The sequence below is a fragment of the Strigops habroptila genome, chromosome 20 (assembly GCF_004027225.2).
Source record: "Strigops habroptila isolate Jane chromosome 20, bStrHab1.2.pri, whole genome shotgun sequence".
Taxonomy (NCBI): domain Eukaryota; kingdom Metazoa; phylum Chordata; class Aves; order Psittaciformes; family Psittacidae; genus Strigops; species Strigops habroptila.
The window spans coordinates 4,282,718-4,297,492 of record NC_044296.2 but is presented as its reverse complement, the minus strand read 5'-3'; the positions used below and the strand labels follow the sequence as shown (position 1 = coordinate 4,297,492).

The 14,775-nt window shown below is 44.3% G+C and overlaps 1 protein-coding gene across 1 annotated transcript; it reads left to right on the top strand.

The window, feature by feature from the left end:
* Window positions 1–12,018: 12,018 nt before the first annotated feature.
* KLF2 (Kruppel like factor 2) lies at window positions 12,019–14,187 on the top strand. Its single transcript, XM_030509608.1, has 3 exons — window positions 12,019–12,120; window positions 12,259–13,150; window positions 13,559–14,187. Exons 1-3 carry the CDS (start codon window positions 12,046–12,048, stop codon window positions 13,732–13,734), a joined length of 1,143 nt encoding a protein of 380 aa, XP_030365468.1. The 5' UTR covers window positions 12,019–12,045; the 3' UTR covers window positions 13,735–14,187.
* The last annotated feature ends 588 nt before the right edge of the window (window positions 14,188–14,775 follow it).

Sequence of the window (14,775 nt, the reverse complement as noted above, 5' to 3'; positions counted from 1 at the left end):
CAAGCTGGTCGCTGATGAATTAGGTTTGGGTTTTCCCTGTGCACTGTAGAAACAATACACACCATTGATGCTCGTTATCATCTCTAGGCTTTCCCATTGAAATGCTACTAAATAAATCAGAAACATGTGACAAGCTCACTTGGGGTTCTCAACGTCATCATAACCCAACAACAGCTCTTCTTAAGATTGATAGCTCCATGGACGACTCTTGTTATGATCTGTAGCACAGTGTCTGTAGACATTTATGCCCTGAAAGGTGCCTTCACATTTACATCCTGTATACAAAGAAGTGAGACTTTAACCTAACTTGTGCTCTCAGTTTAAGTTAAAAATCCTCTAAACAGTGGAGATTTGTTCCAGTATCAATGAAAGATACAAAACATGAAAACTGACATCATGAGACTGGGGGTTTAGTGGGGTTTTGTTTGTTTGTTTGTTTGTCGGGGGGGGCCCTCCTAAAACTGCTTTTGGAGCTGGCCCAGTTTTTGAAGGAGACTCCCTCAAGGATGTCTCAGCGAGGCCCCAAAAATACACCAACTGGCTATAGGAGTGACTCAGCAAGAGAGCAATGGCTTTGTGATAATTCTGCATATTGAGGGGGAAGTGAGAGTTTTCCAGCTGAAAAGGCCCGTGTGCTTCTCTGTGCCAAATAAGACAGCCATTTAATTACATTTAGCCCAGGTTTAGATTCCTCTTTGACCTAAGACACATGAATACATATTGTGTGTGTGTAAACATGCACATACCTCTCTACAGGACACTATTTTAGATGCAAGACATTGGCCAGCCAACAGTGGCAAGATCTTAAATCCCCCACCTGAAGCAGGTCTGCTTTGTCTGGCAACTCATTAAAAACTATGGGATCCCATAGCAGAAAGACCCCAAAATGTGAGATAAGACACAGACACTGCAGTCCAGGAAAGCAATTTTCTAACAGCAGGAAGCATTTTGTCCACCCCAAGCCTGTATAATGTACAATTACACAGCTATTATTCTATTTACATTTACTTATTATTGTACAATAATAACAATTTGCAGCGTAGCACCCATGGGATTCTTATGCAACAGCCTCCGTGCACTGCAAAGGGCCCTTAAGAGTTTAGAGAAACCTCTGGGCAGCTCTAAGCAAGCAAGGAAAGTCCTTTCCTACCTCAAACCCCAAGCCCACAGTCAGGCAGCCAAAAGGTACATTGAAAAACAGTGGACCTCATTAGTCTCTGACTGTGTTGCTTGTGGAGGCTTCAGATCTTTACTTTTATCACCCTACACCTTGATATTTTGTACCAAGAAAAGCAAACACCCTGATAGATCAGTTCAAATGAGCTTTTTCCATACCAGCCACATGCTTTTATGCACAGTGCATCTCCTAACATTACATGGTATTCTGCACCATACCTTATTTTTAGTTATGAATTTTGTTTTTCAGGTGTAAGTAAAATGAGGTGTTGTTATTTCCACATAATCAAGGCAAAACCAGTTTCACTTTCTTTGAAGCTTTTTATCTCCCTACAACTGGATTTGAATCTCTGACTTCATCACCACAACCCCAGAGCCATAACCACAAGGCCACATGGTCCCAGAGCTGTTTTTGGAGGTGGTAGTGATGTGAGTTATTTTAGAAGCTGCTAGCTATAAATTTCAGTTATATTTGAAGGAGGGTAAGTTAGCTTTGAAAGTCCTTGCTGAGCCTGTCCTTCAGTGACTAGTGGGCAATTACTGAGGCCACTGGCAAGAGCTCGAATGGAAGGCTGTCCTGCAGTTGCTACCATAAACCACCAAGTACAAACAAACAGCAATTGTGAACGACAGTTAAACTAATTGTCCTTGTTGGTATTACTATCCCAAGACGGGTTGTGACGCAGAAAGTCAATCTACACAAAGTCAGGGTTTCATTACAGTGAGCTCCAAATAGCATCAAAACAAGTCAATTTTAGACCACTTGACTGCGCGTGATAAACGCAACCCAACCACCTTGATTCTTTTTTAAAAGGCTTCACCCTGACCCTTCAGTTCACGAGGCATTTTGGCACTCTTGGTTTCCTGCCTGAAAATAAACGTACATCTGCTGTTGCATACCACTTGTTCCATAAACTTTACGGACAAACGCTCTGAGCTATGTTGGTAACTACAAAACTCCCATTTGCAAAATAAGGATCACTTGCCAGAATGATATGCTGAATTGAAAGGACTTGCTTGCCAAGACACGTGCAAAAGAGGGTGTCCCTGGCACAGCCAAAGCCCAGTCACTGGGGGTATGATACGAGATAAAAGCCCCAAACAAGCAACTAACGAATGGCAGAATGAGTTGCTAAAAGCTACAAAAGGTGGGATTCAGCTCTTTCACATCTAGAAACTGTTTGCATTTTTCCTTTCTCATAAGAGTAATTTTCAGCTGCAAAACTTAACCACATCTGTGTGAAATGTAGATAAATTTGGGAGCGAAATGATTTTGATCAGAATAAGGGCCATCTGAGAGGTGGTGGTAGTCACTCATTCAAGACTGTGCTTGATACACACAGTTCTCAGTTCAGTATTTTGTTGTCACCAGTGGAGTGGCACTGAGACCTGTAAACAGACGTTAATTTTACTCTTCCTCATGATATAGACGACTTTTCCCATCGGATGCTCTCACACAACAGCCAAGCTTCAAGAGAAAGGCAGAGAGCAAAAATGCTGCTGTCATACGAAACCAACAGAGATGGTCAACCTTAAAAACAGAATCAATATTTTTTTTTATCTATAAGGCATAACCTAGTAGTTCAGAGCAGACTGAAGGGCTGAAGAGAATCCTTTGAGGAGGAAAAAGAAAACAGGAGGACATTCCACAGATCTGTACTGCTGGAATAGTATTAACTCCAATTGCCTTTAGCTGTCTGAGAACTGGCCGTATCAGCCCAGGGCGGGATGAATTCTCTTTCACTCTCTCCTTTAAGAACAAAGCCTTATAATTCCTTAACCACATGTTCAAGCTGTGAATGATTAAAATTGGAGGGGACACACACACAATAAACACACCTTACTGCCCAGCTGGCAACTAAATGGGCAGAGCAGGGATATCCTTCTGCTCCAGTGAACCTGCTCCTGCAGACCATGCTTGTCCTTCCACTGTCTGAGATCAATACAGGGACTAGAGAGGCCAGGTAGATGTTACAGATGATTCTTGTTCATGCCCAGGGCAGTAAATGACGCTGAAGGCAACACTGACGCAGACAAAGATGTCATTACTGGAAATACTCTTAGAAAATTAGAGAATCACGTAAGTATAATTCCGGAGTTATCATCTACACTTCCAAGCCATTATTCCTGACAGACATGAGAAGTCACTGCATGGTAAGAGCTATTAGAATATCGTAAAATGTCAACTCAGGAAAAAAATAGCAGTCTCAGCACCAAAGGTCACATCTATTCTGATACTTGAAAGCATTTTTGGAAGCAGGAGTCCCTTTGGAATTGCAGTGGAAAGACTGCAAGAAAAAATGAAACACGAAGGACTAATGTTACGCGTAAATCTGATGGGTAAAGGCACCAACAAAGTGCCACTGACCTCTTCTGTTGTCTCTCAGGCGCTCAGTTGTGCCCGTTATAAAACTATTATTTAATAGCTGAGGAATGGCAACGTTCAGAGACCTGTGCTCAGTGCTGGACACTGGCCTTTTACTGAAGAACTCACAACAGCCATTCTGTCCTGGTTTCCAGGAAGGAAAAGGTTGCTCCTGGAGCCTAAAAGAAAACTGTCACAAAAATCTCGAAGGAAAAAGAAGGAAAAAATTAAATAAAACAGAAACAAACAAGGAAAACATTTCACTAAAACCCATCTTTGGAAAAACATAGAAATATTTTTCCATCCAGAGAAATCACTATAAATAACGTTCGAACTATTAAAAGGGTGAACGCAGAAAAAGGCTATTTACATAGGAGCATTTTGTGCTGTTTCAGTCTAATTTGTCACCAATGTAGGAGCCTCATACGTTAGCTGGAGGAAATCCAGAGCTTTCAAAGGTTTTCTGTCAGGGCTTGAAAAGTTGCCAGTTTTTTTAATGGAGCCGAGCAGTCTCAGGCCTGTTGTTCTCAGAGATTTTGTGAGCCAGGGCCGCATGTTAGCAGGAAACAGAGCCAAGTGGGCTTCCTGAGTGTCTGAGAGAGGAAACACTGTAATAAGCATGGAGGCTGTGGTTAAAAATAACTCTGGTATATAAAGGCTGCAAAGGATCCCCTCTCGCTCATACGCGCCGCTGCCTCTTGGCTGGCTGCTTCGCGCTGATTTCATGTGAATGGGACGCTTTGCCATCTCATCCGAGCAGGTGGTTTTTAAGCAGAAGAAGACAGAAAACAGCCCCGTGAAGCAGTCAAGCACAAGATAGCTTTGATTTCGCGTGTTTTCAGGCTTTATTTCAAGAGCATGGTCAGGCCGAGCTAAGCTGTAGACACAGTGTTTCGGTATTTAACTTTAGGCTGAAGTAAAAGTTATGTTGAAAAATCACTGGCTTTGCTGTGATACGAAACTTAGAAAAAGGGAACAGAGTGCATCGTGCAGGCTCTTGAGCAACGGGAGAAAGGGCCCCTTACGTTGTCGCCACCGGGCCCAATGTGGCTTGTACCACTTCTGCTACAGCAGCTCTAATCCCACCCTGTGCCCCCCCCTCCTTGCCTGGCGTTGGCCAACTAGAGGAGCTAAATGTGGCAACAACCAGCTGAAGGGGTTAGCCACCAGCAATCAGTGTTCTGCAGTCCCCACGCACTGGTTTCTCACCAAGCAGAAGACTGCCTGCTTCTCCTTACTGAATTAATTTGGCATAGAATTAGACCCATCTCTTTTCTTCCAAAGGCAGCAATTTTCCTTGCAAATGTGGGATAAAAAACACACTGGTTATTTGGCAAATCAAGGCACCCTTTTCCCTGCTGTAACCTGACACTAACATCCACACTAAACTCCATTCTGAACACTTCTTTGTAGCCCACATTATGCTGTAATTGGCAAAACACATTCTTCCCAGGCTTGTATTTTTATTGCAAACATTTATTTGGCACTTTATGTGGCAAATGAAAAGAAAATTTCACAACTCATTCTACAAAGTTGCATTGTGTTTAGGCTGTCCCTTGAAAAGCATTTTATTGCTCAAGAATAGCTGTAACCGTTCAAGGGATTTCAACAGTGTTACTCTCTGAAACTATAATTGCTGTATATACTATAGCACCAACTATTAATAATTTTGATCAGTATCAACCCTGACGACTGGCACTTAATTCCAGCCTAGAGCTTATTGCCAGCAATAAGTGTGACATTCCTTGAAGGCATATCAAGTGGAACAATTTGGAGTAAACTTTCAGGTGCATGAAAACATAAGCTGAAGGTTTGTTTCTGAATAGAAAGCATTTTGTACAAGACACAAAACACTGTTCCTAAGCTCAGGAATTTAAATCGATAAATATCCTAAAAGGTGACCATTAATAGCTCAAGAAAAATAAAGAGTGGTCACAACGATGGATATAAGCGTTTGGAAAAAAGTCTGTCCCAAAATATCCCACTTGAAGTTTCAAAGCTTAATCATAATGATATAACTAATTGTGATCATGGAACAAAAAATGTATACCTTTCTGAATACTTCAGAGATCTAAGTCTGAAAAGGACTTCACAGGCCAGGAAGACAAATGAGATCAGCTGCTCTATACATCCAGCCTGCCATGCAAAGATGCCTGTCTTCCTCTCACTGGCTAATTCACTAAGCTCTGATTCATACTTCCATGTATTCAAACAGGGAAAGTCATTCCAGGCAGCGAGCAATACCAATTAACAGTGTCACAGTTAATGAAATGCTTGCTCCAGTATTTCCCATTACTCAACTGCAGGACATATGACTAATAAATAATACAGGTGCAGTACAAAGAAGGTATTTTATAAATGAGAGCTAAACCCCACGTGTTCATCACATTAAACAAGGCTTTCCACCCTACTCCCTATATGAACTTCTACTCTGCATATTGGGTGAATAAACCTCCACCTAACAGATAAAACCATAACCTATAAAGTTGTTCTGCCCATCAATGAGGGAAAAAACCCCAAAGCCTTCCTCACTTCTAAGTAATTCTCTTCTCATGGCTGGTTTTAAGCCTTGTCCAGTCTTCCCTCCCCCAGTTAAAACTTGTGAACTTCAAAGTGACAACAAAATCTGCTGAGAAGGCCATCTGCATCTGCTGTGCTGACTCAGACTGCAACAGGTCTCACAAATTATAAAAAGAGAGAAGTGCATCTGAGGAGTTGTTTGAGGTTCCCTCGAACAGAACTTTTTCCTGTGTTAATGAAACCCCAAAAGCAGTTCTTACTTCTAAAGCCAGTTAACTTTACATGTCTTACAACATTACTCATTGTCCTGAGTAGACATAGGAGATAAGAGATCATTTTACTTTTTCTCCTGTTATCTCCAACCAATTACCGAAGTTCTCTCCTAAAATGCAGACTAGGAAAGACTCGTATGAAATCTCACAGTGTCACACCCACTGTATTCCAGAATTAAATGAGTTTCACCGTATTGGGTTTACGACTTCATGGAGGTTATTACATGGTCATTAATAGTAACAGTCATTTTTCTGAATGAAACTACATAGGCACTTTCTGACTTCTGCTCCTATTGTTCCACACCCTTGTTGCCTATTTCTTCACTAGGTATTTGCTTCTGTAACAAAGAGTATTTGGCAACAACCGAAAGCTGCTTGTCATAACCAGTGACAGATATTTTAAGCTGTTTCACTGATAGGATTAAACGTGCTTTTGAAACTGTGGTATCATTTCACAGTTCTGCAAAATAAAAAGAAAAGCTCTCTCAAATGTGTTTTTCATTGACAGCTGAAAGGGACATCTGCAATACAGCATATGTGCATTCAGCACACGCATCAGTAAAAGCTGGCAGAAACGCAAGTCCATACCTAATCAAAGCTGGTAATTAAAAAACTGGCACAAATTGGGTAGGTTTGAAGAGTCCCCAAATCAAAAATGACAAAAAATGTTTTACAGCTGAACACTCTCATTCTGCATGCAGCAGGTTCGAATAACAATACATAATTACCTTGATTAAATTCATGAAACAGCTGATTTTTTTGCATGATTTACTGAACCATTTACATACTTTAGTGACAGGAACAGTATTTTCTTGCATATTTCTGAGAAAAATCTTCTTTATGTAATTTGACTTATTTATTGGAATGGAATTTAAGCTTATTTTGCCTTTGCATCGATGGAAGGCTGCCAAGCTAAAGCGTGCAGTGGTTGAAAGTATCAACGCTTGAGTTTTGCTTATCTTGGTGAACGAAGTTACTAAGGCTTTCACTAAAATGAATTCAGATTGCCATCACAGTGAATGGAAATGACAGAACTGTCAATAATCGTGTTGAAAAAGCAGAAGTGCTGAAAAATATTTCTGTTCTCTCTTTGGGAAAAAGCCAGATGCTGTATTCAGATCAGACAATAATGATGTTGAAATACTTTCCATTCCAGTAACTAAGGAGGATGTTAAAACAACTGCTACTCATCTCAAACAACATTAAGTTGCCAGGTCTGGGTAACTTACAAGTGAGTGTTTCAAAAAAACCCAACAACTGAGGACCTCTCCAGATGGTTAAAGTTTATTAGCAATCAATTTTGGACCAGTGGGGAAGCCCCAGGTGACTCGAAGAATGTTAATATTATGACAATATTTTAACAGGGTAAACAGAATGACCCAGATACGCCTGTCAGCTTTATATAAACCTGGGCAAGAGACTGGAAGGGCTTGATACATAAAAAGAGTTATAAATAAAGATGGTTTAGTTAATGACAATGGTGTTATAAATAAGGCAGCAGTGCTGATGTAAGAAGCAAATCTCTGTAAGGATTTGCCTCAGTACACTATGATTTTCACAGTAAGAAATGAGAACATGACAAATCAATATGGTGTGCACACGCGAATCAGTCCAAACACAAGCTGATACATCTTGAAATCTAATTTAACTTTTAATCAAGCAAGTTTATTAGCTCTTGATCTTTTTTTATCATCACTTACCATTCAATGTTGTTAACAATGACCTGGAAGAAAACAGAAACTGTTACTGATAAAGTCCTAGATGACAAAGATCAAGGAAGTGCAGCATAATTTGAAGAACATGCCATTGTTAAAGAATTATTATAACTGCACTATCCAGGCAGAAACAAACACCACATGGCCACACAGACAAGCTTAAGGCCATACTTCCAGGAATGAAAAATGCAAGCAGCTTTGCATTCTGGCATAGACAAAAACAGGTTTCTACTTAGGCCAACAGGTAAAAGAAACTGGGGCAGCAACATTGCTCTACTGGAGAGGGCAAATGTCAGATGCCTCTTTTTGTGGCACTTTTTTGCAGTCTCTACCTTTCACCTGTGCAGCCCTAAAGAAGCTGGATTTCTTCTGGCTGTTCCAAACATCTCATGATTCTTCCCAGCCCTGCACCGTGGCCCCACCAGCACTCCCACCAGACCTCCCAGGACTCCTTCCACCTTCCACTCTCCCCTCATGCTCCATGTGTTCTGCTTTAAATTAAATCTAGTCAAAAATCCCTGAGCCAGCACGATGTGCAGACCATATATATGTGATTGTGGTGCTCTTGACTGGGAAGCTGAGATGCAATGCAAGAGCTGGGGGAGAGGAGGGCTTTGTGGAACACTTATTCATGGGTGAGCTTTAGTGCAATACCATGACTGAAAGTCTTGGCTAAACAGGGGTGAGTCCTATTTGTCTGCTGCTCCACATTTCCAGCACTCAAACCTCAAGAATGGCTTTGAAAATATTCACATAGTTCAGAGGAGAATCACCAAAAATATTAAAGGAAAATATGTCCTTCTAAAAACTTCATGAGCCCCTTCAACTTCAGCTTATCAAAGAGATGGGTCACCTTTGTCTTTAAGTCCCCGAATGGGAACCAACACCAGTCATGAAAGGTCTGGTCAAAAAAGTTCCTTTAGCAAATTAATTCATGATGTTACTTACTTTAATCAGACAAAAGGTCCAAAGGACTAAATCAATCTCCTTAAAATAAGACATCTCCCCAAATTAAGCCTCTCAAAAAACCACCCAAACTATTTCATTTTATGTGGTTGTTTACATCATTTTACCAACTTCCTTGAGAGCAGACTCTAAAAAGGACTAACTCCGAATCTGCAGTTTAAATTAGAAAAAAAGAAAAGAAAAGTGTATAGTCAACAGAACTAAGGCAATTTGAGACGCAGGGAGGGAAATCCTCTGATAACACTTGTCTCATTTAAATATGAAGTGGCTGGTGACAGTGTTTATTAGCACTGTGATTTCCAACGGTGGGGCTAAGAGCGCTCATTCTCAGCTCGTTTACCCTGCTATTATTACGTTTGCTCTAGGTGCCGCCAGGACTTTCTGAGAACAATCCCATGAGAAAAGAGCTTTTTGTTTGTTTCTTTGGTTCTGTAATGACTCACAGTGCTCTAGCAGCCAGGTGACGTGGGCATTCTCACCAGCCCAGCGTTCCACAGAGGTGCAGCTCATCGCACAGCCCCAGCTTTGATTCTGCTATTGGCATGGGGAATCTTGATAGCAACCCCTCAGAAAGTTTCTCTCGGTGTAAAAGCAACAGCCGAGATCAGCAGCAACACCTGGAAAAATCAACTTACACGCAAAAAATGGTTGAGCCTGTGTTTGCGTTGGCTGGAAGACAACTCACACATCATTTTGTTCCCTTCTACCCACAGCAGATTAAATACTTTCTAATCTCACATTCTTCACATTTATACACCAGTGGCATCACTCCTGAGCTCTGCTGCCCTAAGTCAGATCAGTGCCTGGGGCTTGGGTTTAGAAATTGAAAATAAGCGTTGCATACAGCAAAAAAAGCCAGAAAATGTCAGCACAACTATCATGGAGCAAGTGGAAGGTCATGGCAAAGTCGTACTCAATTTATTCAGAACTAGTGACTCACAACACAAATAAATCCTCACATTTGCCTCACCAGGTTTAGTGTAGCTGTAGGTTTTTAGCTTCACTGCTTTGCTTGAAAACGACAAGAAATGAAAGGCAGTGAATTTTTTATTTTGGCTTTCATCCTCCCGACCCACTAAACGTTTCCTTTATGCACAGAAAAAAGCAGAGTTAGGTGACAGTCAGTGCAATGCTATAACCGAATGTCCTTCCAGTGCCTACTAGAAGACAGTATCCAACTGGAGTTTCTCAGTGAAACCTACACGTCCAGTTGTATATCCTAGAAACAAAATATTTTGTTATAGCTGTTGCTGAAATCACAAGCACATAAACTGACACAGACATTCGGGGTGTGTTATCAAGGGAACATTCACATTCATTCTGAATTCATCAGAGTATATTTTCTTGGCTGACTCACAGCACCATATATACGTATTGTACACTTACTAACATTTTATTAGAGGAAAAGAGTTTACATTGAAAGATTACACAAGTGTGACATTACAGAGCTATGAGTCATACATCTTTGTGTACTGCGTTACCATGCATTCAGTGTATTGATTCTGCTCCAGTCACAGAAGTTTGGCTGCTCCTCCTGGCCATCCTGTGAACTTTTAGAATAAGAAGTATAGAAAGTTAAACAAGAGGTATTTGTTATTCTAAAACATGTGTAGCTATTGAGAAGATCATTTACTCAGCCTAGCAACCGTGCTTGCCTGATGGCTGCGTACAGCCACGAGCCTGTTCTAGCGAACATGCTCAAAATGCTTCTGAGAACCAGAGTCCATCAAGAGCCATCACTCTTTCCCCTCATGGGGCACACACAGCATAAAAGTGAGAGTTGTTCTCCTATGCTCTTCTGATCCCCAGCTCACTTAGAAATCCTTTTAGAAGTGACTGCAAAGGAAATACGGAGGAGGTAAGGGGAAAGCACGGCTCTTTCTCTGAACAGACTCTCAAGAATCAGTCTTTCCTGTGATAGATCATAATTCTTTTCTCCTTTAAGAATTGCCACTTTTGCTCTTGTGCTTTTGGGTGCCTGCCAGGCAGCCATGGTCCTCACAAACAGGAGTCTGGGGCATGTGATCAAAAATGATCAGAGAATAGCTCCTTCAGACCGGGCATCTGAGCTAGAGGCCAAGGTAAGGGAGGAGAACAGTCTTCCCTTCTGAAATACCCAGCCCAGGACCATAAATTGCCTAAGAGCAGAGGAGATCACAGAAGCTGCTTGCATTATTTCTCTCATAATGTCATAGGGAAACGTTGATTTTGGCAATCTTTGTGCAGCAAATGGAAACTGTGCTGGAGACCTGAACTTCCATTAAATACAAGTCTCCAGTGGAGACCATACAAGAGTGGCATTAAGCACCTTTCCTACAGTACTGAGATGGGTCTGAGACCTTTGGGTGACCAAGAGCCAGAGGCCTCCATCATCAGCTCCCATGCATTTACCCATGCGTAGCAGGGCATCAGCCTCCCTTGTTGTGCTTGTTCCACCTTCTGCTCCCACCCTTGTTTTGTGGTCCTCTCACACTTCACAGCAGCTGCCTCATCCCTGCGAGACATGGTAGGACCAGACCCCTCATTTATGGTGTCTTCCTCAGTGTGCCCATGGCAGGGACCCCTCAGTGTGCCCCATCCCATAGCAGGTCCCTCACAGTGTCTCCCAGCTCACAGTCTCCTCATGTTGGGGGGGTCTCTCAGTGTCCCCGAGGCTGGGACCCCCTCACCCCTCAGCATGACACCCCTCAGCCCACGATCCCTCAGTGTCCCCGGGGCAGGGACCCCTCAGCAGCAGCAGCCCGAGGCGGGGGTCGCCCCTCGCTGAGGGGAGGGCAGCTCGGGGGGCCCGCCGGCCGTGCCGGTCCCGGCCCCGCTCCGCTCCTCCCCGCTCGGGCTGGGACCGCCGTCGCCGCGTCCTTTTATACCGGCTAAATTTAGGCTGCGCCCGAGCCGCTGCCTCCCGCCCGCCCCGTCCGGGACGCGTTTCCTCCGCTCCCTGCAATTGGCTTGAGGGCGCCCGCGCCCGCGTTATAAGGTGGGGAGGGCGGCTCGCCGCGCCGCGCCGCTCGCCGTCCCGCCCGGCCGCACCATGGCGCTCAGCGACACCATCCTGCCCTCCTTCGCCACCTTCACCAGCCCCTGCCGAGAGAAAACCCTCCACGAAGTGAGTCTCGGCCCCCTCCCGCCGCCGCGCTCCTTCACTCCACCGGGTGGGCAGCGGTGCCGCTGCCCCGCTTCTCCCTGACCCCCCCGCCGCTTCCAACGCCACCTCTAACCCTCTCCCTTTTCTTTCTTCCCCCAGAGATGGAAGTGCGACCAGGAGGCCAAGACCCCCGCCGGCACCTGGGGCGGCCTCTCCCCGCGCAAAGAGGATGAAGATCTCAACAACGTGCTGGATTTTATCCTTTCCATGGGCAGCGACGGCTACGGCCAGGGAGCGCCCGGTGGGGACTATCCCCCTGCCCAAGGGGAGAGCAGCGGCTTTTACCAGACAAACCCGTCCCCGGGATGCTACAGTGCCCTGGAGCAGGGCAGCCCCCCGCCCTACAACGCCGGCATGGTGCCGGAGATGATCCACTCCGAGATGGACTCCAGTTATTGCCCTCCTAGCAATGTCCACGGGCGGTTCTTCGTGACATCCACCTTCGGGGGCCCACAGTTCGTTGAGAACATTAAGCCCGAACCTGACATGGACAATTATGGACCGGTCCTGGGTCTGGTGCCCCAGGCTTGCCCAAAGATCAAGCAGGAGGGCAATGCGACCTGCATGATGGCCTATGAGCAGCCCCGGGTGGCCAGCTCCCCCCAGATCCCTGGGGCAGAGACACCCCCACTGAGCCCCGACGATCTCATGGTGAATGACTGCCACACGCAGATGATGTGCCCCTCGTCCGTGTCCTTCCAGCAAAGCTACCACCCGGCCTCCAGCTTCCACCACCCGCAAACCCATCTCCAGTACCAGAACACCTCCCAGTTTGGCCTTTTTGAGGACAGCCTGCCCTTACAACCCTCTGCTCCCAGAAGCATGCTCACCCCTCCTTCCTCCCCTCTGGAGCTGCTGGACTCCAAACCCAAAAGAGGACGTCGGTCCTGGCCACGGAAGAGGACAGCTACTCACACGTGCACTTATGCGGGTTGTGGGAAGACCTACACCAAGAGTTCGCACCTGAAGGCCCACCTCAGGACGCACACAGGTAAATAGAGCTGGTTGCCTTCATCTGGAGATGTACGCTGCTTGCAGGTTGTGGTAGCTGCCTGTATAAAACAGTTTGCAGGCTGAGCTTTAACCCTGTAGCCTCTTAAACTCCAGGTGTATTCACGGTTGAGCTGTGACAGGTGGTCAGATCTATAATGTCTGGGTGTTTTCCTATGCATACATAGGTCAATGCTATTCCCAGCTTTGTCAAAAGAGTTTTACTGCAGGTATAGCTTAGTAAAGGAGTTGCTGGAGCAGCTTAAAAGTGCTTGGATCTTGTTGTAGAAGGGCTTGGTAGCAAATAAAGGGATACACTGAGATAAACTGGGAAGGTTGCCCAGCATGCGATGCTGCCCATCCGTGGGAGTGCCGCGCTGAGTCACACTCTCTGTGCTCTCTCCAACAGGTGAAAAGCCCTACCACTGCAACTGGGAAGGCTGCGGCTGGAAGTTCGCTCGCTCCGACGAGCTCACCCGTCACTATCGCAAGCACACCGGGCACCGGCCCTTCCAGTGCCACCTCTGCGACAGGGCGTTCTCCAGGTCAGACCACCTGGCGCTGCACATGAAGCGGCACATGTAGCCCTTAGAGACTCTGACCTGCCAACAACGGACGTTATTTAACTGCTCAGGTGCAGAAGCGTGAGAAACCTGTAGCTGGTACTACGTAGGGAGGCACCGACGCTCTAGCGATGGGAGCTGAGGAGGATTTGACACAAGGAGACTTAGCCAGTCATCTCCTGCAGAGAACTTGATGTGACTGTATCAGTGAACCTGCCCGTTGCGGCCAGGAGAATAGGGGTTATTTATGCAGCTTCTGTGAAGGGTGAACTCCATAAGACTCCATACAGAAGAAGCTGTAAATATGTTTTTTTCCAATTCTAACTGCCCAGTCCTAAGCTTTACGAGACAATGTTTGTATGGAAACTGCCTGAAGTTGACCCTAGAAGAGATTAAATGAATGTTACTGTAGCTAATGATGTTATTTTAGATCTCAGTTGAAGGCATGGCTAAGAGAACACTCCTATTGTTAGACTGTTTGTTTCACAGGTGCAATAATATTCTTGTTTGCCATGATCTACACTAGAAGTACAGGGCTTGATGTCTTGTAAGAAAATAACCTATTTTACTGTAATTTTTTTATATATTGTAAATAATTTTATACAATGAGAAATATTGTATATGTAAATAGAAGACAAATGGGTATTTTGCCTATTTCTGTTTTTATAAAAACGTAATTTTTCAATGTTTGAAAACATTTCATCTTTTTAATAAAATAAGTTTTTCAGTGCTGTGATTTTTATTCTCCTTTGAGGTCTCCCTGCTCTCCCAACAACCACCTGGGTAAGCTTTAAATTATCAGCAACTGCAAGAAGATGCTTACAAATCGGAGCAAGGGATTGTTCTAAACTAGATAACAGAGCACGTACTTTGTTCTTCGTGGTAAACAAGACACAGTGCAGAGTTCTATCAACAAATGAAACAGCAAAGTGGACCTTATTCAGAATATACTTCCTAAAAATGGTTAAGTAAGCAACACTGTAATTTCAGTCTCATTTCTAGTTTATGCTAGACTATTTTAATAGCATCCTTAATGTTTTCCAGATGCAGTTACAGTTTTGCC

Coding starts and splice junctions, on each gene's coding strand:
- KLF2 (XM_030509608.1), top strand. CDS start 12,046: ATGGCGCTCAGCGACACCATCCTGCCCTCCTTCGCCACCTTCACCAGC. Junction 12,121..12,258: donor GAGAGAAAACCCTCCACGAA/GTGAGTCTCGGC, acceptor TTCTTCCCCCAG/AGATGGAAGTGCGACCAGGA. Junction 13,151..13,558: donor CCACCTCAGGACGCACACAG/GTAAATAGAGCT, acceptor TCTCTCCAACAG/GTGAAAAGCCCTACCACTGC.